Source organism: Leptosomus discolor, chromosome 7 (genome assembly GCF_034619465.1).
Source record: "Leptosomus discolor isolate bLepDis1 chromosome 7, bLepDis1.hap2, whole genome shotgun sequence".
Lineage (NCBI taxonomy): Eukaryota > Metazoa > Chordata > Aves > Leptosomiformes > Leptosomidae > Leptosomus > Leptosomus discolor.
In genome coordinates this window covers 57883913-57911168 of record NC_141397.1, presented here as the reverse complement: position 1 = coordinate 57911168, position 27256 = coordinate 57883913, and the positions used below count along the sequence as shown (strand labels likewise).

At 44.9% G+C, this 27256-nt stretch overlaps 1 protein-coding gene across 1 annotated transcript in view; it reads left to right on the top strand.

Annotated features, from left to right (window-relative positions):
* Nucleotides 1-10495: 10495 nt before the first annotated feature.
* The window catches only part of LOC104350621 (calcium-activated potassium channel subunit beta-2), a 50735-nt gene continuing 33974 nt past the window's right edge, over nt 10496-27256 (top strand). The window contains exon 1 of the mRNA XM_009956522.2: nt 10496-10569. Within this exon, the coding sequence (XP_009954824.2) occupies nt 10496-10569 (74 nt within the window). The remainder of the gene's footprint in view (nt 10570-27256) is intronic.

Below are 27256 nucleotides of genomic sequence, written 5' to 3'. Positions count from 1 at the left end.
GAAGCACTGTGCAGCAAACTAGCAACCCACCCTGCCTTCATGCAGGCTGGTGGGCAGCTGATTCTCTCCGTTGCCTGATCCAGGGAGGTCCAAGAGAGCTCCCTTTGTGGCATGCAAAATGATGAGGTGGTGGCTTCAGGCAGGAGCAGGCAGCAGTGTCCAGCCAGGGACAGCTTTGAACCCAAATCCCTCACCTCCTACAATCTGCCCTAATGCTTGCATCATTCATGGTCTCAGCACAGCGATGCAGTTTTCTCATTATTTAATAAGAGTCCAAGGAGCCACAGTGATGTTAATGGAGGGCAATGTGGCGCCAGCAGGAGAGGAAGTGGTGAAGCCCATAAGCCCCCTTAACACCCTCCTGCTAAGTCATGCTCTTTCTCCTGTGACGGGAAACAGTTTAGCCACAGAGTTTTTTTAGGGCAGAAGGGGCTTTTTACATGAAAAAATTCAGCCCCCTGCAATGTGTGTGCCAGCACGTTGCAGCTGGCAGTAATATTTCAGCTGCACCCTTTGGAGAGGGGTCAGAGCCACCCTGGCAATTCACGCTGCCCTGGCAGCCAGGCGCTGCCTGCTGTGCATGACAGGGTGCTCAGAGCCTAGGCAGCCCCATCGAGGCAGGCGAAGGGGAAATACAGGCAGCATGCAGACCCAGAGAAGGTGTGCTTTGAACTCCCACATGGCCTTGGAGAGGTGGATCTGGTCCCCACAGAGGTCTGTGGCCTGTGTGGTTCACCATATTTCTTGCCTTTAAAAATTGCACCTAAGAGTGAATCTCCATGCTCAAACCCATTGGCTCCCACCGCTGCTCACTCAGAAGCCCAAGAACAGCAAAAATTAAAAAGAGTTCATGCGCGAGTTCAGTGGTATCCCCTGATGCAGCAGGATGAAGCTTTTAGCAGCAAGGTCACACAGAAACTCCCAAGTTTGCCGTGTAACCTCATCCTACTCCCACAGAGCTCTCAGAAAAGGAAGCAGCATTTCTTGTTTAAATCTGTGTGCATTTCAGTGCATTAATGAAGTTCTCAGCTCTCTGTCGACATTGAAAGGACACACTACACCATGCTTTAAAGGGTCAGGAAGAGTGCAACAGCCTTTGACTTCTGACATCAAGTTGCTCCTTTAATCCTCACAACAGAGGCATTCAGTGTGGTGCTGAAGGCCTAAAGTCCACCTAATCCTGCTGCTGACCTAAAGAGATCGTTAAATGCAGAGGGCTGCACAACATTTCCAAGCCATGAACCATCAGCCGGGTTGTTCCCTGGTCTCTGCAGACAGCCATGGGTCAGGATTTCCCAGTCCCCAGCCCCTCCTTTTGCCCAGGCAGAGCTGAGGTGTGCATGTACACTGCACACCCAAAGCAGCAATGTGTGCTGAAAAAAACCCCATCATTTCAGACCAGTAAACCCATCCCCTTTGATCTGTGAAGAAATGGGTTTAGCCTGGGGACGGCATTACAGCAAGTCTCACAGTATTGACAAATAGCAACTTGATTTTGGTGTCATATTTTTACCATGGGGTGGTCAGTTCTGCTAAATTGCATGGCTAATCCTCCAGAGAGCCAAAGACCAACAAAACTTGGAGTACATTGTTATTGCAATGGACAGGTGAGGAAAAGCACCTTACAGACCTAGGAGTCCAACCCAGACGAGGGGAGGCAAAGAGTCTCAGCAGTAATGAGTGACACGGTGCATTTAAGTAAAACCCTGCTGGAAGAAGAGGAATAAGGGCTGACAGACTTGTTGTTCTAACAAAAAGTTTATCATGGTCTCTGTGGAAATGAGGTGTCCTTCCCTGCACCGACTGGCAAACATGAAGAGACAGGGCGAGTAGATTGACTGGAATCCAAATTACGTGGCGCAGGGTCAGACATCAAGGGTGCTACATTCAACTCTTCTACAGAATTTCAAAACCCTTAAGAGGCAATTTTAGACAAAAGCCTAAAACACAAATCTCACTTCTTGCTAACTAGAAAAGAACAAAGAATTTCCCACAACAGCCTCTGAAAGATTAGGCACAGTATTGTTAACAATGTGTAAGAAGAGAACATTAATTAATGCTGAATTGCGAAGAAATTCCGGTAGTATCACATATTTCACTCCTGCCACTGCAGCAATGAACTCATTATGAATAAAGAAATTAAAAACATATATCAGAGGGCAAAGTTAATGATCTTCTACTTAATAATAAGTGTGAGCAACATATACCACTGGACTAGAATGAAAGAGGAGAACATATCTCAGCTTTTGTTACAGGATAAGATCACAGCCCAAAGCACATCCTTTGCTGAGAATTGAGTGTTTATCAAGTGATTTCAAAGATACACGCTGTGACCTTGAACCAAACACTTAATATCTGCCACCCAGTAGGTTTTCTATCCACAAAACCATTACAGCAATACCTAACACCTGCAAATTGAGAGTCAGGTGTAGGGTGTGGGGACCACTTTGCTGCTCTGTCCTTGCACAGTGGATGCTACAACAGTTGGGGACATCCTTGAGACTCCTTCAGCCACAGCAAGGAGACAGTGTAATCACATCTCAGGGTGGCATGGGTGGGTATTTAGGAGCAGCCCTGGTGGAGGAGCAGCTGGGGAAACTAGAGACACCTGGGCACATTGGCCAGCAGGAGCACTGAGAAGCCCAGCAAGAGGCAGTTACAGCCAATCAAGGGAAAATTGGGCTCGAAAGAGCCAGAGGTGAGACAAGATCAGCTGAAGTGGATGAAGCAGATCAAGCAGTACAGGGTCAGTCAAAACTGTTTGCATTGCCAGGAGGGGGTTGAGGCTTTTTGTATTACCCAAGATTAAATAACCAGAGGTGTAGGATTGCATAATCATCCTTAAACACAAGCCCCAAAGCCGCAGCTGCAGTATATCAGTGATGCTCCAAGGACACCTCAGAGTGGCTCAGCTCCATGGGCAGACCTGGCCCAGGGAAACCAGCTCTTTTCTTCAACATTTGCCTGTTCAAGACATCTGTCAGCTTCCAAATTAACCCAGGCTGACACTCAGCTAGGCATGGCTGCAGCTGCAACGAACCTTTCCTGCAAGTTCCCATCTCACATATTTCAGCAATTCTTGCTTTCATATCTTTACTATTTTTACTACTTCCATTAGTCTTTTTGGATTGAACTGAACAGCTTACCTTCACATTATTTCCATCACTGCTCTGCCCGTGTCAGATACGTGTGTCAGTGACAGCAAAATTCCATGAAGCTTAGCTAAATCCATGTTGTCTGGTAAATAATAGCAGCGTGTTCCCTGTTCAAAGAAAATCATGAGAGGTTTATTAATGTGGCATCAGATGAATCTCTGTTTTATATAATTATGCATTGAATTTAAAAAGAGATGTCATGCAGGCAATCTTTAGAGTCATAACAGACAATCTGTGAGAAAGAACAAAGGAAAATAATTTTAATAAAACATTATGCCCTAAGCAAGAAATATGCTTCGTGTATCATACATGAGAAAAGATAGTTATTTGATGTAAAATGGAATTGTGACCTTGCTGCAGAAGCGTTCATTACCTAACACCGCAACAAGTAAATTAATGGATTTTGGAATGGTGCAAATAGTAATAATAATAATTTTGGTTCCTGGCACTTGCTTGCTGACAGCCAGATTTAGCAGCAAGTGTTTTGTATTATTATTTATAAAAGGGGTTGCAAATAGAATTCCACATAACCTTAAAGACATTACAGAAGCATGTGTCTAGTGCAAGGGTATTATGCATGAGTAATCAAGGTTTTATAAGTGCTTATAAGCATGTATAATACCCTTGGCAGCAGTAGAAGCCCAGAAACAAAATACTGGCTGCCAGAAGAGTATATGCTTTATGCAAGGACATGTATGTACATGGTACTACCAAGTATGCGTCATTCTGGCATCTGAATCCCTACACAGGAAGGTTATGATTATGGTTACTATGGAAATTACTCATGCGGTTTCATATGCATTTTGCACGTGATAAACGGTTGTGTGATATTTGGTCTGCTGATATTGTTTGAGGGAACTTTAGCACTCCTGGGAGGTGTCGGATTGTCAGATTTGGACATCACCCTCTCTGCAGAAAGTCTCTCCCTTGCTAAGCAATAAGGGTTTTCAGAATTATTTCTTCCTAAGGTCCCAGTTCAGTTCTTGGCCCTTCTCGGCTGGACTGGGACTGCCCAGAACCCTGCCCCAGCACCCCTATCTCCGACATGGCACCACCTCAAAATACCAACAGCAAATTTGCTCTTTAGCAGCTGATGGAGAAAGTTGGCCCTTCCCACCCCCTCAGCCAGCCTGTCTGCAGAGCACCAGGAACGGGCTGCGAGAATGATGTATGTGTTATTTGGGGTGAAAATTTACTGCAAGAGTGACTGCTGCTCCCAGAGGGGTTGGACAGATAGGGAAAATGTGATGGTTTCGCAGTGACAGAGCGCGCACCAACGTGCTCTGCCCCAGCTGAAGGATGTGCTGCCAAAAATTAAGAAAGGGAGCAGGAATGGGGGGGTTTACCTCATTAAACCTGCACAAAACCTACATCGGGCCTTAGGAGCAGCTTGCGATGCAGCAAGTATTCTGCATGGAGCTGGCAGGATTGCCTTTGTTTTTCAACAAAGATCACAAAGAGGCTTCTAAAACACCTCAATGTGTTTAAAATGGTAAAGTTATTAAGCAAGTAGGTACAATAAAAGAAACATCGCTGCAAATGGAAAACCCCTAGGCATATACACCTTCAAAATGCTATTGGAATTTTAAACCCTGATAATTGCTTTGTAATGTAAGCAATTGCATTATGAGCATGAACACTGCAGCCAATGCATCATCGCAGCTGCACCTTCAGCTCTGGCTTCAGTCGTTTCCCTCAGCAAAGTACCCTCTGATTGCAGTAGGCTTGACCATAACTCACGGCACAACTAAGCGCAAAGGCTGAGGTGAGTTAATTTAATGGACAAACCTGGCTTCTCTGTAGTTGCCTGCTGGCAGAGTGAGAGCCCCGTGCCATGGGGCAGTGCTGGGCACTGACTCAAACGCTGCCAGCCCAGAGCCCGTCCTGGCACGGGAGGGGAGCTCCAGCAGTGCTCCCCAAAAGGAAGTGCACCAAACAGCTTTCAGTCTCTAAAGCCATGATTTATTACAAAGTGACTAGAACAAGGCAACTTTTCTAACACAGAAAATTTCCCTCCTCTAAGTGCCACAAACTAAAACAGAGAGGGCTGTAAACAAACCTGACTGTACCCTTGCAGTCTGTTGTTTCTTTGAGGCTTGCTCTGAATTTAGCAGTTTCAGAGGCTGCAGCTAGAATATATTCAATCTCCCCTGGGTCCCAGACATTTCTTCTCACCCATCACCACCCAGGCTGATGTCCAGCAGCTCTCAGGGGAGCCCAGCTGCCCCACACTCAGCCTTTTTGCCCTGGGGACAGCAGCCAGGGCAGAGCCAACAAGCCGCCTTCCTCCCTGCCACCTCTTCTACGGACTAATGCACACAGTAAATCACCAGCAAACAAACAAAAAACCCCACTGCATCACGGAGGGACTAAAATTAGAAGTGAAATTGCCTGGAGGTACAGGAGCAGTTGAATTTGGTACATGGCAACCAGCAGCTCCCCAAAGCTGGAGCAGGAGCTGCATGCAGCTGGGCTGGTGCAAGCAATGGCCAAAGCACTATAGGTATCCACCTACCGCTGGCAGGTCCTCCCACGAGTTTGCTGCTTATGTTTTCCACAGAATTCAGGCTGAAAATATTCATGGTGGGTACTTGCCACAGGCTGAGTTTCAGGGGGGGAAAGCTTCACAAAACAGCTTCACAGTTTGAGCAGCCGGCTAGAGAGAAACGTTGTGTTTTGTCAGTGTTAAAGGCTCTGAAGAATTTAATTGTAAAGCTTTAGCAACTCTTTACTTAGGAGGAGGAGCTGGGAATTTGGCAGGAGGGTTTTAGTGTCAAAAGTGTGCCTTTTGCTATTTCTGGAAAAAAAGAAAAGGAGCCAAACGATGAACATATCAAAATTTGCAAACACTCAGTAAAGACCTGCTCAAAAAAATGTGGCTACCACATTCTCCAGCCGGGCTTGCTCCTGGATGTCCTTCTTCCCACCAGACCCCAGGAGGGGACCCTGACCCTACCAGGCCCTCGGGTTTCAGGGGAATAGGCAGCAGCTCCTTCTCCTCAGGTCCTTCCAGCAGACCTGTCCCCAGGTGCATCCCACTGCCCTGAGCCTCTTGGTGGGTGCTCGGGGCTGGGTACATCCTGCCAGAACCAGGCAGGGTCCGGCCCCTGGTGCGAGGGCAGTGTTGGAGGTGCCTGGTGCCCTCCCATGGACCCTGGTGTGACATGAGACCATCCAGGTCTTTTTCCTACATCTGTACCTGTCTCCCAGACCTCTCAGCAGCTCTACAGTTGTAGTCATTATCACCCAAGTGTGTTGCAACTTTCTGTACTTTCAGTTCCTCAATTACATTGATTATCACATTAAACATTCCTGGTGCTAAAGGAACAGACTAAAAATAATAAGCTTGTATCTTCCTAATACAAATGAAACCCATTTGTACTACTGAGAGTGTGGCGGGCTCATTGTTTTGCAGCAATGAAGCTTTCATCTCAAGAGATCCAATTCATAAAAAACACTCTTCAAGGCTGTGCACATTTCCTTTTTTACTGCCACTGACATTCCTCTAAGTTCAAATCTGATTCAGGATTAGACCAGCAACTAAAATAAAACAGATGAGCCACAGAAAACAAAAATCACCTGATCACAGGACAGACCCTTGCCCCCCTCAGGCAGGCAGCCCCATGGCCACCTCAGGCTGCAGGCACCTGGATCCATACACCTTCCCCAGCTATAAATAGCTGCAGCCACCTTTGCTCCATTTCCCAAAATAGAAACACATAGCAAAGGAGACAGGAACAGCAAAACATTATACATAAGCTCTTTTTTTTTTTGGTATAAATATGAATTTGTAACCAAAACCACCCAAGGCAGGCGATAATGCAGCTGAGGAGATGCTGTCTGCAGGCACTTGCAGGGGAACCAACTGAAGGCTGCAGGCACGAGTTGGGGGGCAAGGAACAAGCAGATTTTGATGCTCTTCCACTTCTTCCCATGCCAAGTCACAATAGTGTGATGAAAATGTGTAACAAAAATTGAAATCTGCTCCTCTGGCTGCTCCAGAGCTCCAGCAAGGCTAAACAGTCCATCTTCAGGTCTGCCCGCTGCCTCCACTGGGCAGGACAGGCTCCAAGAGAACAACCCCCTCTCCAGGAGAGCTGCGTGGTAGGACATGGAACCTAGGCTCTGCCCTGACCCTCTGCTTGGAGGAAATGCAGCTCCTGCTATCCCTGGGCAAAACAAAAACAAGCTTGCTTTTCCCGGCCTAGTGGCTTCAGCCACATCATGGTTGCAGAATGGCACTGGGTATTAGACACCCCAACACCAGGCACCAGAGCTGTTGGACCTGACCTTCCTCCATCCTTCCCTCCATTGAGGGAGCCTGGAGATGAAGCCAGCCGGGATGTGCCCCACAGACATCCCTCCCATCAGGGGCTTGCTCTGCTTCTCCACTTCCCTCCCACCAAGAGACACAGGCTCAGAGATCTGATAACAACAAAGGCTTTGCCCTTTCTTTTAAGCTCCAGAAAGAAAACTAAAAGGCAGGAAAGAGGAGGAGGGGAGGCTTCCCCTTGTATTTCCCTTTGGGCCTGAAATAGCAGGCAGCACCTGACCACATGGCAAGTGGGGGATGCAGTGGGGGCTCACCTGCCCTCCCACACCTTGGCACCCACAGTGGCAGCAGGAGAGTGGGATGGGGAAGGACCAACATCTCTCTCCCCTTTTCCTCCTGATTGAGGGAGGAGAGTCAGGGCTCACTTATCACAACTTTGGTTATCTAAAAACCCATCCCTTATCCAGAATGAGATCATGTTCCTGACATGGGTCAATTGCATCAAAAGTGAGCTTGATTGTCTCAACCCTCGTTTATGATGACAACTTCATCATTGCCCATTTTACTTGGTAAATGGAGGTTTGAGCATTTAGGTTTTGCTGGTAGGGGCAACACATTTACCCCCAGCTTTTGCCTGCCAAGATTTAAACACCCTGAAACCACAAGTCTGAATCTGAATAGGGCTGGATCTGGTCTCCCTAAGCAGAGTACAGGATCATGAGTTTCTGCTGCTCAGACATTAGAGATTCCACAATACCTTATGGGAACACAGATTTTGTCCCAGATTGCCAATACCCACAGTACCTGATAGCCCTACTGCACAGCTACCTGCAGGAGCCTTCCTCCAGCTGCTGGGCACTTTGCCAGGGGTGGGCAAGCTCAAAAGCCTCTTGCAGGGCTAAAAGACACCTCATGGATCTGGCATTTTTTTGCTGTTTGTTGTATTAATTCAGAGAAATTAGTGCCATGGGACAGAAAGTGAATAAGGCCAGTGAGAAAGTATGAAGAAGGTGACTTGCCCCACTCTTCATCTTCCCTCTGTTAGCCTCTGCCAAGAGCCAGCTGAAAAGGCTGCTGGAAGAGTTTTGCATGGGAAATCTAGGAATGATTTTTGATTCCTAATTTATCTGGTAAAAGGCATTAAAAGCAGCTCAGCTGTGCCCGCTTAGGGTTGTCTGTTTGCCCCCCTCTCTGCTTCCCTGGGCTCAGTATCATCCACACATGGCAGCAGCATCCACCAGTGCTGCACACACAGGGAGTCAGAGCTTTCTGGCTTTAGGTGCACAGCAATGTGAAAACTTGTTTCTAGCCCCACACCATTGCCTCATCCCTCTGTAACCCCGGGCAGCCCTCACTGTAGAGCTTCCCAGCATTGGGCATTGATGGGTCAAACTCTTCACTTATACCAACTTTTTGAACAAAATTAACAGCTATCACAAACACAAAGTGTTCTTAATCTCACCTTGGATCAACTTTTCCAGCAAAACTGGCTCCCCCAAAAAAAAAAAAACCACCGCCACAAATCTTCAATAAGCACCTTCCACCTGAGCACAGGCAGCCCTTTGCAGGGTGCCAAGGCGGGGGATCAGGCAGTGGGGGCTCATTACCACAGCAGGAGGGATACAAGGCACCATCAAACACACCAGGCACACCTCCTGCAGAAAGTCACTCTCTCTGAATCTTTGTAATTGGCAATCAGTCCCACACAAGGCCAGAAATCTGGTTTATTAAAGCATGAACTGCTGAGGCCCTCATTAGATGCCGACATCATCTTTTCCTGTGGGATTATTTACCCTGCAGACCAGGTTACTGACCCTGGAGCAGCAAAAAGGATTTCTAGCAGAGATGGTGCAGCTAGGGCACATTTCCCATCCACGGGGTGATACCACGCTGTTTCACAGAGAGGCTGCTTCCCACACACATCAGAAAATATCCGATATAGCTGCATGCACACAAGGCATATGTTTCTGTGTAAGGTATCTATATGGTATAGCTCCTCTTTCTGCTTTCACTGTATTTTATCTTTAAATTGGGAGAGCTTTTTGGTAGCAAATCATCAGAGAGGAACAGCTAGTTACCAAGGAGATTCTCTGATGAATCAGAGACTGACTGGTATAAGATCTAGACAGGCTGTAGCTTCTTAATTCACAAGACCTTACATTTTAAACAGGGGAAAAAAAGATCCTATCGCAACCAACAGTGGACCACACCAGCAAAAGCAGCTTTTATTTTTGCCATAGGAGCAAATAGCAAGTACACAGCATGGGAAATCAGTGAGCAGCCTGAGACGAATGGGAACGTCTCTCCGGCATGCTCTTGACTCAGAAAAGCAAATACCACCCAAGGACAAAGTGGTCTGATGGAGGTGACTGAGGGAAAGGCTGGGAAGCCCCTGATTTCACACCAGCACATGCAAGGATACACAGGGATGAGCGAGCACTGGAGAAAGAGCTGCATGCCTGCTTTTGCACAGCCCTGGCGTTTTGGAAAGTAAAGGTTGCACAGCCAGGTGAGGTGCTGCCTATCCGTGTGCCAGCCACAAGCTCAGCACACAGGGCTTGGGACTGCCCTAAACCTGAGCACACATTCCTGCCCGACTCCTGCAGTTTTCTTCCGAGAAGCAGGTGAGGGATGAATTTTGCCAAATGACATCGAAGGCACCAACTCCACACCGAGCATCCCACCCTTGGGGGGCTGGCCATCATGCCCCAGAGGAGCCCAGGCAGCCGGGGATGTGCAGGCAGAGTGGACGGGAAGAAGAGTTTTTTATAAAGGTGGGGATAACAAGGAGCTTCGTGAAATTAAATGTGGAGAGAGAAAGCTCAGCTTTTTTGGGCTGACTTTATTCAGAGGGTCTTCACACCCGCTTCCTTCTGGCAGCTCATTTCTGAATAATTACTGAACACTGGTGCTTCGCTTCTATTTAAAAACACAAAGTAATTAAAACTGCCTGGGAACTGCAAGAGCAGTGAGAAATATTTGGAGACATTGAGAGACAAGATATATGGAAACCTCCTGCTTGTAGATAGGCTGTTTTCCCAGAGGTGGAAACTACAGAAGTATGTAGATGAGAGGGAAAATCTCCCTGTCAGATCCCATTGAAATCTCCATTTCGGGCACTGCTGCTCCGCTGCTGCTAAGGTAAACCTGATCCTTACCGGGGGAAGCTGCAGGACGTGCTGAGGCGTTCGGGATGGGGACGGTGCAGAGAGCTTAGATGGGCTGCCGTGAAGTATCAGGGAGTGAAGATTAAAGCATGTGTTAGAGCAAATTCAGGCTTTACTGCTAAGTGCACACTGGAAAAGGATTTCCTAGAGCAGTTACATCTGACAAGAGGCTGGCACAAGCCAGGCTTTAACTGAGGATTCAAGTGAAGGACGTTTTATAGGCAAACACTTTTAAGTGCTGTTTTGACATAAAAATTACACTTGCTCATCTGAGGGATGAATTAGCTGTTGGTAGCATTTGTGGGCTGGAGCTAGTCTTACAGTAATGTTTTAGTGATGCATATTGTGATGTTATTATGGGGGGACAACTTAGAGTACCCCGTGGGCCTCATTTGGAAAGCAAAATACTCCAGAATGCTGCAATAGACACTGAAAACAGCATATGGGGTAGGGAAGGGACACAAGAAACACTTGCTGACAGCAAGCTGCTTTCAGCACTGCAAAAAAAAAATTGTCAGGAAATTCCAAGCTGTGGCTCACAGCTAGTAGGTAACTCATTGTCCATCCCCCTCCAACTTCACACACAAGGGCTTGTACAGCATTCATTTGCTGCACTTCCCAGCTGTGCCAGGCAAACTTAAGGTGTGGTAGCAGCAAATTAAAACAGGCTGCCAGCTTTTGTGCATTTAATGGGCTATTTGGTCTTATTTGACTTCATATTTATGATCTTTATTCACTCTAGGGTGAAGTTGAAGTCATTTATATATTTGCATTTAAAACAGAGAAGGGCTGAGGAAGCAGTAACTGTGCACAAACTTCCCACAGGCAGAGCACAAACTTCCATACTCCTCAGCTTACTAACATCATGCTATGCCACAACAGGGCCATTATTCCAACCTTAGGCTGATTTGGTATATCCCTTTTGCCCAGAAAGCATCCAGAGTTTGTTTATCCCAAATGTGTACAAGCAGCAGCTGCTAGAGCATGAACCATATCTTACACAGTGCTTTTAATCCAAGAACAGCAAATGGGGAAGTTAGGGATTTACAAAGGGGGAAACCGAGGTAAAGAACATTTAAATAATTTGGTTTAAAACCTGCAGCTGAACAGTGTCCAGATAGTAACTTGAGTCTTCACTTCCACTGCTTTGCAGTAACTATTAGTCTGGAAAGCCTTGGAAATTCATCACTCATGTGACTTTTGCTATGCAGCAAAGCTGGTCTGAACACAGGGACTAACATAGCCCCTGTATGGTGTGGTCTCTGGGATGGAGGAATACCTGTGTTCTGCCTTTGCTTGTGAATTTTGACTGCAGTAAATGAGTAGGAGATTGACAACAGTGTAAACACTGACTTTGGGGTTAGGTTTGTTGCCACAAGCATTTGTCTGCGTAAATACCTAGAATAAGGTCAAGAAAAGAGGTGGGGATTCACAAGGAATATGAACTGCCAGGTAAAGGGTGGCCTCCACCAAGCTGTGGTGCTTGACAGTACATCTGGTCCCTCAGTACTAAACTGGTGTTGGAATGGGGAGAGATTTTGTTACAGATGAAGCTAAAATACAAGGAAACTGATGTATTTGCTCCAGACCTCTGCATGCGTATATTCTTACAGTGTTTGAGAAATCAGTTATTCTCAGCACATATAGCGTCTGTTGCTGAGCGCATAGTCCGGACACTGGGGAAACTTATGAAACAGCCATACAGATTAGCTTTTGGGTGTAATCCACTCAGTACCACTTGAAGAAATCCTGTCTTTTCCCAGGAGGGCTTTGTTGCCTTGCTAGAGATCCCCTTGTTCACCAGCAGCCCCTTGGCAGGGCAGGTGGGTTTTACTCTGTGCTAGCCTCAGCCATTGAGTTCTCCTCACCCAAAAAGCACTTAGATGGATCCCGCAGAGTATTTCGCCGTATGCCCAACATAGTGCCCCAGCACTGCCTTATCTCAGCTGGTCACCCCAGGGGACACCCTGGGAGTCCCGAGGCTGCAGTGGGTTGGGCAAGCTAGGTTTGGGAGCAGGGCTCAGGATCAGCCCAGCCCCTCGCACACCCTGGAAGGCAAAGCTCAGCGCCAGCACAGCGGGGAGGCGCAGGATCCTTCCTGACAACCTTCTCTGAATGACCCAGATTGCGTCAACGGGCTCTGGAGGGAGCCCACAGCCAGTGCTCTTCAGATGGGAGCATAGGATTTGCAACATGGGGCCCAAGAGAGACAAGGAGCACAGCAATGGGAAAGGAAAACAGAAGGCCTCAGCACCCTTCTCGTCTTCAAAGCTGGTAAATGACTTATTTCCCTTTCTACTCTTTCTTTTAAAAAAGCTAGAGAAGTCACCCCCTCTCTGTACCAGTTTGCATGCCAAGTGGTAGAGTGTTGGGGAGACCACAATGCAGAGTAGGGAACCTTGCCTTCCAGGCTACTATTCAAATGCCCAGAGGCAGCCCAGAAGACCCGAGTATCGCACGCATTCAGAATGACCCAACATTTCTCCCCTTTATATTTAAGAATCATTTGGTAGCTAAGTGTACCAATAACGAGATGCTGCACATTGTGCCAGCAGAGGGGCAGTGGTAGCAAAGGATTCTCCTGGTTTTTGCATGCTTGTTCAGAGGCTGCAAACAGAGAAGTATTGGTGCTTGCAATACCCCTCCAGGCGAAGGGCAGGCAGAGGCAGCAAAACCCAAGCAGTGAAGGGGTCTGCGTGAACCTGCCTGAAATGATGCATGGGGGGACATGCCAGAAGTCCCTACTCCCATGAGAGTCTCCCTTTGGGACTCTGCAGCTCTGCAGTGCCTCTTGGGCTGAGCAATTCCTTTTGGCTCATATAATCTTGTTTAAATGCAACAAGCATCTTCCTCTATGCAGATGAAAGCCACAAGCACCATTATTCTGGGCATATAAACCACTTACTGCAACTGCGTCTCTCGATGGAAGAGAGGCATCACAGCAGTAGTTACACTATGGACCATTAATTTACTGCCAGGTGGCTTGACCCTAGACTTTAACATGCATTTAACTAGAGGTCTACAGCAGAGATATTACAGTGCAACTCTAGAAATGCACTTTTACAGGAATAATTTTCATGCCAGTTGAACTCAGTGGCAAAAGTCCCTCCGGCTCCCATGTGGCCAGGGACTCCCTGTGTGTCCATGTATAGGTAAACACTGATGGGTGGAATATTTAGTTGTTAAAAATATGAGGCAGTGCAGTTTCAATAGGTGTTTCACCAGAAATGAAGCAAGATGGAAAGAATGGAGTTAGACAGAAAATGACTTGTGATTTAGGTAAAGCTTCTCCAGTACAGAACTGAAAAATCTATGATCTCAATACAGCCCCACAGGTGCTTGTAACCCTTGTGCTTCAGGCACACATCGATATTCTTTGCGAAGTGAAGCCAACTTGATCTGGACCCAGCACAGCACCACATTCACCCCTCAGCGTAGGCACATACCTGCCACTTAGTGCTTAGAAATATCATTTCCCTGCTGCACTGCCAGCTGTGTACAGGAAAGGTAACAGGCCAAATTTCTATACAATGTCAGTCAGTTTAACTCCCAATTTGCTCAGCAGAGGCATGCACATTTCTAAAACAGATCAGCTGCACCCCTCAGTTGGTAAGCTCGTCTTGCTAACTGGTACATGTCCAGCAGCACCTTTATGTTCTTGCTAATATCAGTGAAGATTTTATATTGCCTTTAATCAGAGCTTTGAAAGATTCCAATGTTTCTCAGCACTTATCTTCTGTACCGGTTTATTTGAATTGAACAATAGCCCTCCACACTAGAGGTGTGACAATTTTGGAAAACTGTCCATTTTTCACTGTGCTTCTAATTTTTACCTCTAATGTCAATGTGTAAAAGCTGGTGGGGAGGCAAAATATGTCTTGTACGAAGGAAGAACAATGAAAAATCTCAGAAATAGCTTATGCTCACCCATGTCCTACTCACATGTTCATAGATGGGTTTATTCTGCTTACAACTGAAGTCTGTCTCTGCTAATACACAGTTAATTAGCTCTGAGTGAATCTGCACGGCTGTGAGAAGCACTGGAAGTGTCAGATGTGGGGGAATGTGATGGAAAGTATTCTGCTGCTGCTGGCAGACCTGCCAGGTCTCAGCACCACAGGCTACCTCCCAGCTATTAGCAGGTCAGCATAAGGAGGCAAAGGTTGCTCCTGGATGGGATTTGCTGTCAGCACAAGGTCTTGGAGTGGAAGGAACAGACCTTTCCTTCCCCCTCACCCTGTCTCCAGCCCTCTCCCCTCCTACTCTGCACATGTTCATCCTTCAGTGCCCCCCAGCTCCTCTAGCCTTATTAGATTTCCCCTGTCCCACCCAGGTCTTATTCTCCCTCCCCAGCTGTCCTCTAGGACACTACATCTGATACTACAAGCTGCTTTATTCCCTGCCTCCACATCCCTCTGCCTTCCATCTCCTGGGCTCCTGCCCCTCCACATTACCCCCACACCAGCTCAGGAGGTGTAGCAACATGGTGATCTGAAGGATGGTGTGTGCTTTCACCACCTTGAAAGAAGCCTCCAGCCAAGTTATTAAAACCATTTAATACCACTTGTCTGACTGGTACAGAAGTTACACTACTTAAAATAATTGCATTTCCTCACTCGTTACAGATAAAACAGACCCTTTTTAATCATTAAGATATGGCCTGATGTACATTACAAGATATTAACAGCCCTGTAAGTGAAATAACAGATACAAGACCAAAAGTGAAGTCATAAGTGTTCTCAAATGCCTGCAGATTAATCATTTTATATCTCCATAGGAGCATTCACCAAAGCTTTCCATCACTGTACAGTCTTAAAGCCACAGGAGCCTCAGTTCCCAGTTACAGCTCTGCCTTGTCTACAGGAGGCAAATGCAGAAAACGAAAGTACCTTGTTGCCTCCAAACACAAGTTGATGGAAAAGCTGAAAACAGAATCTGGAAATTTCAATTCCTTATTTTCTGTTTCACTCAGAGAAAGATATGTCACTTGTGTTAATTCTTTGCAGGGATTATAAAATGCTACTTTCAAAATGTTTTTTCTTGAAGTACACATCCACTCCTGATCTCATGGGCTCAAGCTGTACTTTTGGTATTTTTGGAATTGATTGCAACCTCCTGATCCATAAAAATAAGCAACATCACCAGCAAAACAAGAGCACAGGTGCTTCTAAAATGCTCCTCAGGATCTGAGCCTGCAGTTACACAGCCCAAGACAGAAATCCACTGCCTCTTCCATGCAGCACAGGTGCCAATTTCCCTCTATTTGGGGATTAACTAGATGACCACATAGCAGTTAGCTGACCTGTCTATATCCCTATCAAGTGCTGTAAGTGCTCAAGCAGCAGCACCGCTTCAACTTAATTGCATAAGCACACAGCTTGTTCAAACTCCACTCAGGCCCACACTCATGGATTTAAAGTAGTCTTTATTAGTGTAGTCACTGCCTCAAGTGCATTAGTCTCCTTTGCATACACATAAGGTCCTTGAAATCTTCAGCTCCCATCCTTATTCTTGCAGTACCAATCATGACTGTTTTGGTTTGTGCTGTTGAATCAAAAACAGCAGCAAGTGACTAATGTCAGAGGGGTCAGAGAAAGCAAGGCGAAAAGTTCAAGCAGAAAAGCTTTACCAGAATCTGCCATAAAAGATCAGGTGAGTTTAATCCATCCCCTTTTTATCCTTACAACCACACTCTCAACCCAGAACCAGCAAACTTCATCAGGACACCAGAAAGCCACAGCTGTTTGGAGCACTACTCCTACCCAAGTACCCAGCATCTGCAGGAGGGACCACCATGTCACCCAAGCAAGCAGCCATTCCGGATTGGTCGTTTTTGTAGGCACCCAATACAAGTACCCAGCCACAGTCATAAGTCAATCAAACCATCTGCAGCTTCCACAGGCAAACTCACCATGTGAGACAAATGCATCACTTATTTTCACCATGGTTAATGGCCATGAACCTGGAGGCTGGAATTTCAGTTCATGCCAGGGAATACAACGGTCAATAACAGATTCAGCCCACAAATAATAACTAGAGAAGTCCTGACCTGTGCAATGGACCAAGGATAGAAAGACAACTCCTTTATTTCTCAATTGTTTGTAATCTCTCCAAAACCAGCAAAATTGGGTCCCTAAGTTATATTTAATAATTTATTGCTATAGTCTAGCCCAGAACTCCTCCAGCAATATGTCATTAGATCTGCTGTCTGGTACTGCAAGCAGCTCCTCCCAATAACACTGATTAAAGCACATACACTTGTTCAACTAGCAGAGATGGCTTCAGAGACTAAGCATCAAGCTGAGACCAACTAGGTGCTCAGGTTAAGTAGTTAACATCCTTAAAGACCCTCTAGACAGTCCTGGATATACAGCATAAGCTGCAAGAAAAAGTTGTTTATTTGGGGGGAGGTTGTCAGCAGGTAGAAAGGAAAGCAAGTCCCTCATCCTGGATCATGAGCATTGAAGACTGGGGCCCTCTATTGTGGGACCATGGCCAAGCTATTGCTGCTTCTTCAAGAAACTGGCTGAAATCCAGCCCTCAGAAACATTGTCAATGGCATGTTAGGTGTCCTGAGGAAGAAGATATTACAGAAATATAGACTATCAATTCATTACTGTTGTCAGTTTTATAGGATAGGTGTGAACATAACACAGCCAGGTCCTTGTGCTTCTGATGCCAGCGGGAGCTAGCAGCCCCAGAAAAGCAGGTCAGGCAGCTTCATGCTAGGCCCCAGGTGGGGACAGGATCACCAGTAAGGGCTACTAGGGAGAGCCCACGAAAAGCTCAAATCTCTATCATTTTACACCTCCAAATTTGCCTTTTCTTCCTCCATGTTTAACTGAAACTTATGGCTATGCTATGGTCACCCTATACCTCAATAACCAGGTTTGCACCCCCTCCCACCACCAAGGAGGTTACCACCAGCACTTGCCGCCTTTACAACATTGCAACAAAAGCTCTGTTTCTCATGTCTTATTTTCCCAAGTTGAGGTGACTCAGTGCCCACATGCCTCTTCTGGCTGCACCCTTGCGTTCCCCCTAAGCTTCATCCCCAGCATTGCCCATTGGTCACCACAGGAGCACTCAGGCTCTGACTCATGCTACTAACCCATCCTCCCACAATCTGGTACAGGCAGCACCAATCTAACCTCCCTCAGGCAAGGTCCTATTATTAAGAGGGGATTTTTCCAAATATTGACTCATTTTAGCCTAAAAAATATCTTTCTGTTATTATCACCTATAAAGTTGTCTCTGTTGCACCAATACTTCAAAAGTGACTTGGCTGCATCAAAGGTAACTCACACATAGTAGCAGCAGAACCAGGCTATGTTTAATATGGTCCATCAGCTAAACTAAAACTCCGAGACCCCCATCAGCTCTTGTCAAACAGTGACAGGCATAAATCAGTACACTCATTTATGCACAGTTCTTCCACGACCATGTGCCTACAGAGGGAAGAAGACATACATTCAACCTTACTGGACTTTAATGCCATTACAGTAAACACAAAAATGTGGCAACTTGATGCAGTAAAATATGCATACTTTACCCCAGAAGGCTTCAATACAAGGAGTAAAGATACCTCAAGAAACAATGCACAAATAAAAAGGAAGTACTTCAGACAACTAGACTCAATATCTCGCATGTACAAATAGAGCTTTTCCACTTACTTGCAAACATCTTCCCCCATTTCAAACAGCTCCCAATTATTTGGTCCAACACCTCCAAAAAAAGCTGTTCTCGTCAAAACACCTCAGCAAAAACCTCCACCGAACCATCCCTAAGAAAACAACCACCACTGCTGCTAAGTGGACTATTTATCTGCTCATGATCATGAGCACCTGGAACCCACAAACACCCAGCACATCCTGGGCTGATTGCTCTGAATTGCCAGTTTCATTAACTTTAGCAGAACCCTAATGACAATTGGTATCAGCTGAGGATCCAGGAGCTACTTCATTTGTTTGTTTTTGAGCCCAGACAGTGTTTGGAGATAACATACTAGAAAAAAGAAAAAAAAAAAAAAAAGTTATTTTTCCTATTAAGTGTGAAGTCAAGGCAGTGGCAAAAGTTAACTTCCCTGCAAGCAAAAGGTTTTACTTTGTGATACTTTGATTGTACCTCTGAAATTCAGGTAAAAAGTTCAGCACCACTTATTTAGCAACAACTTCAAAGGACAATGAGCAGGAGGCAGAAGATGTTTTGGATGTTTTCATGTGGCTGGTGTTGCTAAGGAACTGCCTCGTGATGCCTGTGTGCTCTCCACAGCTGGGTCACCTGGGCTTTGCTTCTCAGAGTACAGGGTGAGTCATGGCTGGGGAGTAAACTGCACAAACTGGCCTTTATTGCATACTTCCACTCACATGTGAAAATACACATTATTAGTAGCAATTAATAAAAAACACTAACAGTAGGAGGTCTATATTAATACTTTTGCTAGCAGTAGCATGCTGTATGTTAACAACCACGTCTAACTCTTCAAATAGACACAGGAAAAATAAAAACGCTATTTTTCCACACAGTTACAGGTCCTGGCAATGCTAGGGTATAAAATTAGGATATGTCATGCCAAAAATGTCTTGATAAACAACATTGAGTATCAGTGCATTATAGTTCTCCTCCTATGATACAACCAAATCCTGAGTTACTAAACACCTAGTAATTTCTGAAACTATCACCAAAAATAGATGTTTGTGTGCGCTGACTGTTGCACTGGTGGCAACGCTAGGCTCCAATTTGCAGACGTGGTCATTGAAAAAAAAGAAAGGTGTGGTTATTAACCTTTATTAAACTAGTTAGGTGTGCTTACATATGGGAAGGTGCTGGTATGTGAATGTGATACCCATATGACAGTTACTTATACTCTCCACCTGCAAATTATATGATCCCTTTACACCCTCATGCACCTTGTCTCTGAGAAACAAACAAAGAAGTACTTCTTGTTTCTTTATGTTTGTTTCAGGTTTTTTATGTCTTTATTTTGTTTCTGCAAACAATGATGAGTTTGATATGGGACTAGGTGGTTTTAGGCTGTCATAAAGTGTGGGTATTACAGAGGTCCATTACAAGGCTTTCGTTAATGTTAACAGATATTACATATTTGTACTTAAGGCTCCATCTGGATAATCATCCAAAAGCTTAGTTGAACTTTCAGGGCCTCATAGGTCTCCAGCATGGCCTGAAGCTCTGCTGATTGATCAGGGGAAGATATGGCGACCAGCAGTCTGAATTCGGCCCAATTCTGTTCTTCCTTGAAACTCAGGTCAAATCTTTGAGCTAGGCAGTAGCAGCTTACCCCAGTGTTTTTTTTGGCAACCCCGCGGGTCCCTTAGTTTGGGCAATACCTGTTCAGTGTTGCCCTGGAATAGATCTGGAATGGATCCCAGGGAGCTGGTAACATTTCTGCTGAAACGAATGGTACATCAGGATGTACTGAACTGAAGAAATGAGCATTCAATGACTTGTTTAACTGCGTGCCTTCCTGTAATGTATTTCCACTACGCTTTCAGACTTTAAGACTTTCCATCTGGCATTAATAGAAGAAAGTATCTAAGGGTTAAGGGCTTAAGCAACGGGGGTCGTTTCTCTTGTCTGCCAGCACACAGCAGAGAGAAAGCTGGAAATGCCACATGCCTCTTTCCTCTCCTGTTTCCCTGGCCAGGGGCTCATTTTATTTTCCCATGCAGGAGGAGCTACACTGCCTATTTCTCCATTTTGCTGTCAGACAGTTTTGTAAGTGTCAGAAAAAGAAAAGACTGAGGCACCGCAGGCGGTCGTCCAAGTAGAGGGAGGGACCCCACACGTGGGCATTTTCGGTGCTGTGACCTCTGGCTCCAGCCTCCTTTTGGGGCATTTGGAGGATCCTCATGAGACTGCCAGGCTGTTTCTTTTCGTGAATGTAAATCACCACAAAAGCATGGGGATGGCTGAGCTCCTGCTGTGGAACTTGAAAGCAGTCAGAATTTAGGCTGCCTGGTTCCATCTTGTTTATTCCCCATATAGACACTTGGCTAAGCCAAGCAGGCTGATTGTTGCCTTTCCTGAAGTGGATGTCTGCTTTCTTTTAAAGGGTTCTTATTATGGAAGTTTGCAAGTGCCAAGATAAGTATTTAACCCTCGAGGGCTTGCATTCAGCACCAGCACCCCATCAGACCCCATCTTCATGAGCACCACTACTCGTGCCAGAGGACCTAACTTGATGGGCCAGCTAAGCTGGCTCACCATATCTTTGAGTGACTTGAAGCAGTGGTTTTGTGGACCACACTTGCATGGGCCCTTTGATATACGTTTCTTCAGGCAGGCTGCCTTCCAGCAAGTTCTCATCATTCATTTTAAAGGAGACATGTCAGGACCTGCATTACAGTCAGGCTTTTAACACCCTTGGTCTCCCAAGGCCGGGCAGTCTCGCAGTGTCCTCTTGCTACCTCTGCTCACCTCCCTGCTCTGCAGCAGTCACCAGAGAGGGAGGACACTGGGATATGATTTAATGGTGGATCTCAACAAATGTAGCAGGTGACTTAAAGGCAAGAGTCCTCTGCAGCCTGACAGAGGATCTCCAAGGATGTGTTGAAATTATCAACAATTTATTTTAATATTTACCATATTCCTACTGTCTTTTGTGCAAACATTCTGTTACTTTAGCCAACACCCATCATACCTCTTTTACCTCCTATTTTATACGCCTTGCCAAGGACATCGCCTGTATGCTATGTTAGGTGCTTCCATTTGCTGGTATAAGCTGTCATTTCTCCGAATATTAAAACATTAATAGACTTCTATGTAAATATATCTTAAATGTAGAAGAATGAGATTTTAATATTGTTTCTCACTGATCTAATGGGAGGTTTGCTTGTTTTTACAGTAAAATCATTGCTTTTGCAATTTATCAGCCATGCAGATAACCACCTTCTTACGGCTTGGATAGCAAACCTCACTGTAAAACTGTGCTAGGTGCATTGTGGAACCCTTCCAGCTGCAGCTGCTGCATTATGTGCTCTTAAGTTTGGGATATATTCCTCAAGATTCCCAGTTATGCTCCAAATTTTGTTTTGGTCCAGAGCTTGGAAGCTGAGATGAGTTAAACCCCAAACCTATCTCTGCTCTTGAGGCTGCAATAGTCCAATGTTACCTCTAAGTGGGATGAGATTCCATCTGGTGAACCTTGGCTCAGACGACTGATAAATTTATGTGTTGCTGCCAGCTGTGAAACTGCAGGGTGCCTGAGATGAACATCCGCAGCATCCGCCCCCGCAAGCCTGGATGTTGTTCTTTGTTTCTGGATCTAGATAAAAATTCATCAGCCTTTTGGGAAGGAAAAGGGTGTAAGGGTTAATAGTACAACAATGCCATGAGCGGCTAGGTGACCGTTCTGCCTGACATGATAGGAGTCTTGTGGGAACGTTGCTTTTGTGGGATTTTTGTTATTTTCTTGGACCGATATGCAAGAGAAGGGCTAATCTTATGCGACGTCAGCCAGACATTCTCAGACAGGAGCATGTAGAAATTGTTTATTTTAGATCCATCCAACAACCAGAGCACACAGAGTAGCTTTGGATGCAAGGATTCAAAGCCAATTCCTTAAAGCCCTTCCCGAAATTTAACCCAAGAGCCTCAAGTGAACATTTGACTTTATATCCACTGATTATCTTTCTAATTATTTGTAAAAAAAGATGACTGATTTCTGAACTAAGACTTAGTGAAGATTCAACAGCTTGGCATTTGAGCACCAGTGACTCTTTCACTCTTTTCCCACCCGCTCCCTTAACTAGAAGTTAGCGCCTGTCACACATCTCCAGGGCCAGCGCGTATAGTGAAGGATCAACAGGCAGCATACGGTGATGTTGGAAAAGGCAGCAAAACATTCACGTGTTGTTTGGCCACTGACTGCAGGCATACGTGGCTTAGCGAGGAAACCTGCTGGAGCAAGTCCCTCTGCATATTGCGTTATCAATACTCTAGCATCATGCAGCACATCAGGGGTTGCCTCCAGGGCAGCCAGACAACTGAACCCAAGAAAACAAACCTAAAATCATTTGCAGGCTTTGTTCCTCCATTCTTCATAACCTCACTGGCTCTAAAGAGAATTCCGTTTGTTTCCACATGCCTTAAAAAACCCTTCACCTAGCTTTGACCTCAAATCCTTGTGCTCCAGACAGGGCTGAGAGAAGATTGTTCCTTAGGACTTCAGCCCTTGTTAATTCTCTTAAAGAGATTACTCAAATCTCCTAAACAAATATCAGACTAGATTTTGGATTAAGCATGGGTGCTAAAACGACCTTGCTGATAAAATCAGCATGATCTAACCTCACAAATTGAAGAGGGAAGCCTTGGATGTAATTTTGACTCGGTAGGTACTATCATGGTAAGTTATCGGGCTGCGCTGCATCTCTGTTTCCCTATCTCTAGTATTCTTGCAGTCTTCCTTGAGAAACAATCCAAAAAAAATCAGATCTTCCAGATCTTTGTGGAAAAGACAATATACTGACAAAGTCATTGGGGCTACACACAACTTGCTGTTTTCTTTTACTAATGCCTATTGCTTTTTCCATTTCTCATATTTGAGCTGCCTTGTTCATTTCAGTGTCAGCACAAGGCTGGTTTGCACAGCATCCCGACTGCTGTGTTAATCAAAGTGCTATTGTTTGCAAGTGGATATAATTTGGTGCATTTGGCAGGGTGCTGTGGTGCAGGTGCGTGGGCACGCTGGCGTACCTGGGGGTCCACCACGGACCCATTTCCTCTGCCTGTTGCCTTTGGGTGGTTTCCCCAGCGTGCAGTTAATAGCCAGAGTTATTTATGTCCTGTGTCTATCTGTGCAGTTGTCTTTGTGTCTCACCTGGGTTTCAGAAATAATTAACCCTGCAAATACTGTGTCCATGTAACAGACATTTTCTTAAGAACGGGGAGTGGCTCAGTGAAGTTTGCGTTAAGTATTTTTGTCATTGTCTTGTGGCCAGGAGTGAAGCCCAGAAATTTTCTCTGTGATGAGCACTTCACAAAAGAAAGATCATTAAGTCAAAACTGTATCCCTTTCAGCCTACATTTCTTCTGCTGTTGTTCTGTTACTGTTCTTCTATAACCCCAGCAGATTTCCTTGCAAAATCTCTAGTCTCTGTAAGGGAAACAATTTCAAATCCAATAAGAATTCACAGATTATTAAAAAAAAAGAAAAAACTCCTTGAAGGGTAAAGCCCATCATGACTGAAGCTGTTAAGTCTACCTTCAAAATCTCTTTGCCCAATTTTCAGTTTAATTTACTCCTTTGCTAATCCTAATTTTCCAGTACTGTGCTTACGATATATACCCAAATATCACTCATGTGGAAACACATTAAAATTCTGCAACAATCTGGAACTTATGGCTTCAAAACTCTTGTCAGCTTTGCTTCTCAACCATCAACTTGTAATGGTGGGTCTACCTTCCTCTCCTCAAAACCAGATTAGTTACATTCACTGTTCCCTTCCTGAGCACCGTGCTCCATTCCACTCTCACTGTCGTCCTTATGGCAAAATAGTGGAACTATCCTACTTTCACTAAACTTCAAGTATACCTGAAGCAAAAATATAACCTATTCTGAAAGATTTCTTCATATACTATTCTTTAGTTTTCCTGTGTTTTTAAATAATTTAGTGAATTTTTACAAAGAATGTTGGCACTGTCATGTGCTGCGTGTAGAAATAACAAATAATTGTACTGCAACAAAATATTGGCAATAGTGCCACTTGTGCAGAACTGAGAAACTGTGCATTGTACACTCTTGACTTCCGACAAAAAGGAAGAGCCGTCTGATGTTCCAATGGCGAGGGCTGCCATTTGAACAGGCAGATCTGAAGGCTGCATTCCCCTCACAGCACCCCTGGTTCCCTCGTCCCGGATGGAGCATGGCTGGGTCTCGCAGGGAATGCCATGCAGGGGGGCACAGCAGATCCCACCCTTTCTGATCCCATCTGGGCTCCCAGCGATAAAAGTGTCTGTAAGGACCCCAGGCTGAGCCTGAAAGTGCATCTCTGGGTGAGGCAGCTGAAAGTCGCTTTGTACTCAGTAGTGCTGGCTCCCTTCCCTCCACAGCTGTCTCCTTCACTCCCTTCAGGGGGTTATACTTCTGTGAGCCAATTTAAGGAGAAAAGCCTTTTTAATCCGGTATCTTACAGACTCAAAGTATGGATATTTTTTATTTTGAATAAAATATGAATATTAAGCTCTTTAGGCAGGGACTTTGTCTTCCAACATCTCTTCAAAGCACTTAGCATGCTGCTGGTATTACAGGTGTAAATACTACAAATAATAAAATACAGTTCGGATCTCGGATATTTGTTTTGTTAGGAATGGGCTCACAAAGTATATTTGTATGTTGTGAGAGAAATGGTTCAGGTATGAGGTAGGCTTCCCCAGAAATTAGTGCTGAGACTTGCCCTGGAAGAGCTTGGCATCAAGAACCTATTTTGATTTAGGTTTCCTCATAATTCACAATATTCTTCTTGTTTTGCATCCACCAGTTAAAAAGGGACACCCTACCCAAGGAACAAACATAAAGTTTAGCATACAGACCACTCATCTGAGAAGTGGACAAGAGCTATTTAATCCTGCAAGATAGCGGTATGTAGTAGTTCAAGGCAGAAAGTGAGAATGAATTCCCTAACCAACTGAAGGCAAATAGGTAAAAAGGACTTAAGAAAGAAAAATCCTTGTAGAAAAGAATATATTATTAACTGAAAAAGTAATTTAACAGAATAGCAATGTTCTCATACCACTGAGCAAATCTAATACCAACTCTGCAAATCTAATAAGATCTCTGCAAAAGCAGAGAAGTGCAGTCTGAAGTGCACTCTTTTGAGGCTGAGGCCAATGTCCATTAAGTACAATAGAAATACTTCATCAGCTTCAATACAAGCTGGATCAGGCCTCCACTGGATTTGGATTGTCGGTGGCTGTTATTGTCTCTACAGCATATTCCACTCAAACTCACCACCGCGATTAAAGTAACATCTAATTTCCACAACAATACAAGCAAATTCTCAATATGTGCTGCTCATGAACATGGGGCGCCACAGGCATCACTGTGTTTGCACCAGAGCCATTGGCCATTTCTTGCATTAAACAAGAACCCAACTGGCCCAGAAAAATCACATTGAGTGGGAGGCAAACATCAGACCTTCTTAAATGTTGTGTAATCGATAGGCAGACCCCAAACAAGAATCCTAGGCTCACCCTCTGAGGGATCCATGAATAGTCAGCAAGAAACATGCCGCCCATCTTGCAATGATTATGCCATTGTGTTGCCAGCCATGGTATTTCTCATTTCACTAATGGCTGGTTCATCGTACTTCAGCTACTTCTTTATTGCACACATCAGCTGGAAATGATCAACTTCATTAACCATAGCTCCTAAAGGCTCCATGCGTAATCCATGTGGAATTCAGCAGGCTTCAATGTACATGGAAAAGGCTGGCCATGCAATGGCACTTCACATGATGCAACTGCTGTGCAGCCAGCTATCTCAGTCTATCACTTTTTGCAGGGCCCAGCAATGTCTCCCAGTTGAGTGTTCCATTAACTTTTTCACCCCTTATTTCTTAAAAAGCCCAGAAGTAATCTTAATCCCCCTTATCTTGCTACGCTATTATCTTGTTGCATTCCTGGTGGCTTCACACAGAGATTTTGTGGAACTATGTTTTTTCACTTAGGCCAAAATTGGCTTGGAGGAAGACAGTGCAAACAGGTCTTTCCTTGAGCAAGTTAGAAATAGAAATTAAAGTCTTCGTTGGTGCCTGATTTAAATTTAGATCAGTTTAGAGGGAAGTTTGTCTTACTGCAGTTTAAGAGAAGGGAGATTATTTCCTATTAGAACCCTCCTTTAGATTAGTTCCTTGGAGGAGATCAGGATGATCCACACACCCTTGTCTGCTGGGACCAACGATTAAGCCAACCCTGTCAACTCTGGATAGAGTGTCATCACAACATCAATAGTGTTTATTCCCTTGATGAACTAAGGGTGTCTGTAATGGAAAAAGGAGGTGTAAGATTGGCAACTGCTTAAATAAAACTGACCAGGAAGAAAAGGTACAAAATCCACTTACTTTAGCACGGCATTGAAGTAATTTTATGGATCATACATAATGGCTTGCTGTATTAATAGATTCAGTACAGAAGCTCTCAAATTCGAAGCAAGCCTCTCAGCCTATTGCTTCAGAAAGCGTACTCCAAAAGCTATTGATCTATTTATACAGATAAGCACCCAACAGAGTTATCGTAATCAATGCAAACACTCAGAAAAAGGTTCAATATAAATAATAATAAATAAGTAAAGACCTAGGAAATAGAAATGTATAATTTGAGACTAATTGAAATGCTGACCCAGAGAATAGCTGTTTACGTGCATTTCTGCAAAGGCTATTCCAAAAAAGGGAAAGAGTGCAAAAAATAAGTGGATCATTTCAGAGGTGGCAGACAAGAGAAACAACAAGCAGCATCCAACTCAAAGGAGTTGGACAAGGCCTAGAAAGTGGTGGAAGCAACATTGGATTTTTTTTTCAGAATTTTTTTTTATATGAACTTAAAATTACTTTGTACAAAACAAGCTCTGAGTACTGTTATTGAAATCAATCCAGGAGAGGTACAGGAGCAGCACGGGTAGTGCATACCTGTGTTTTCTGTGGCTG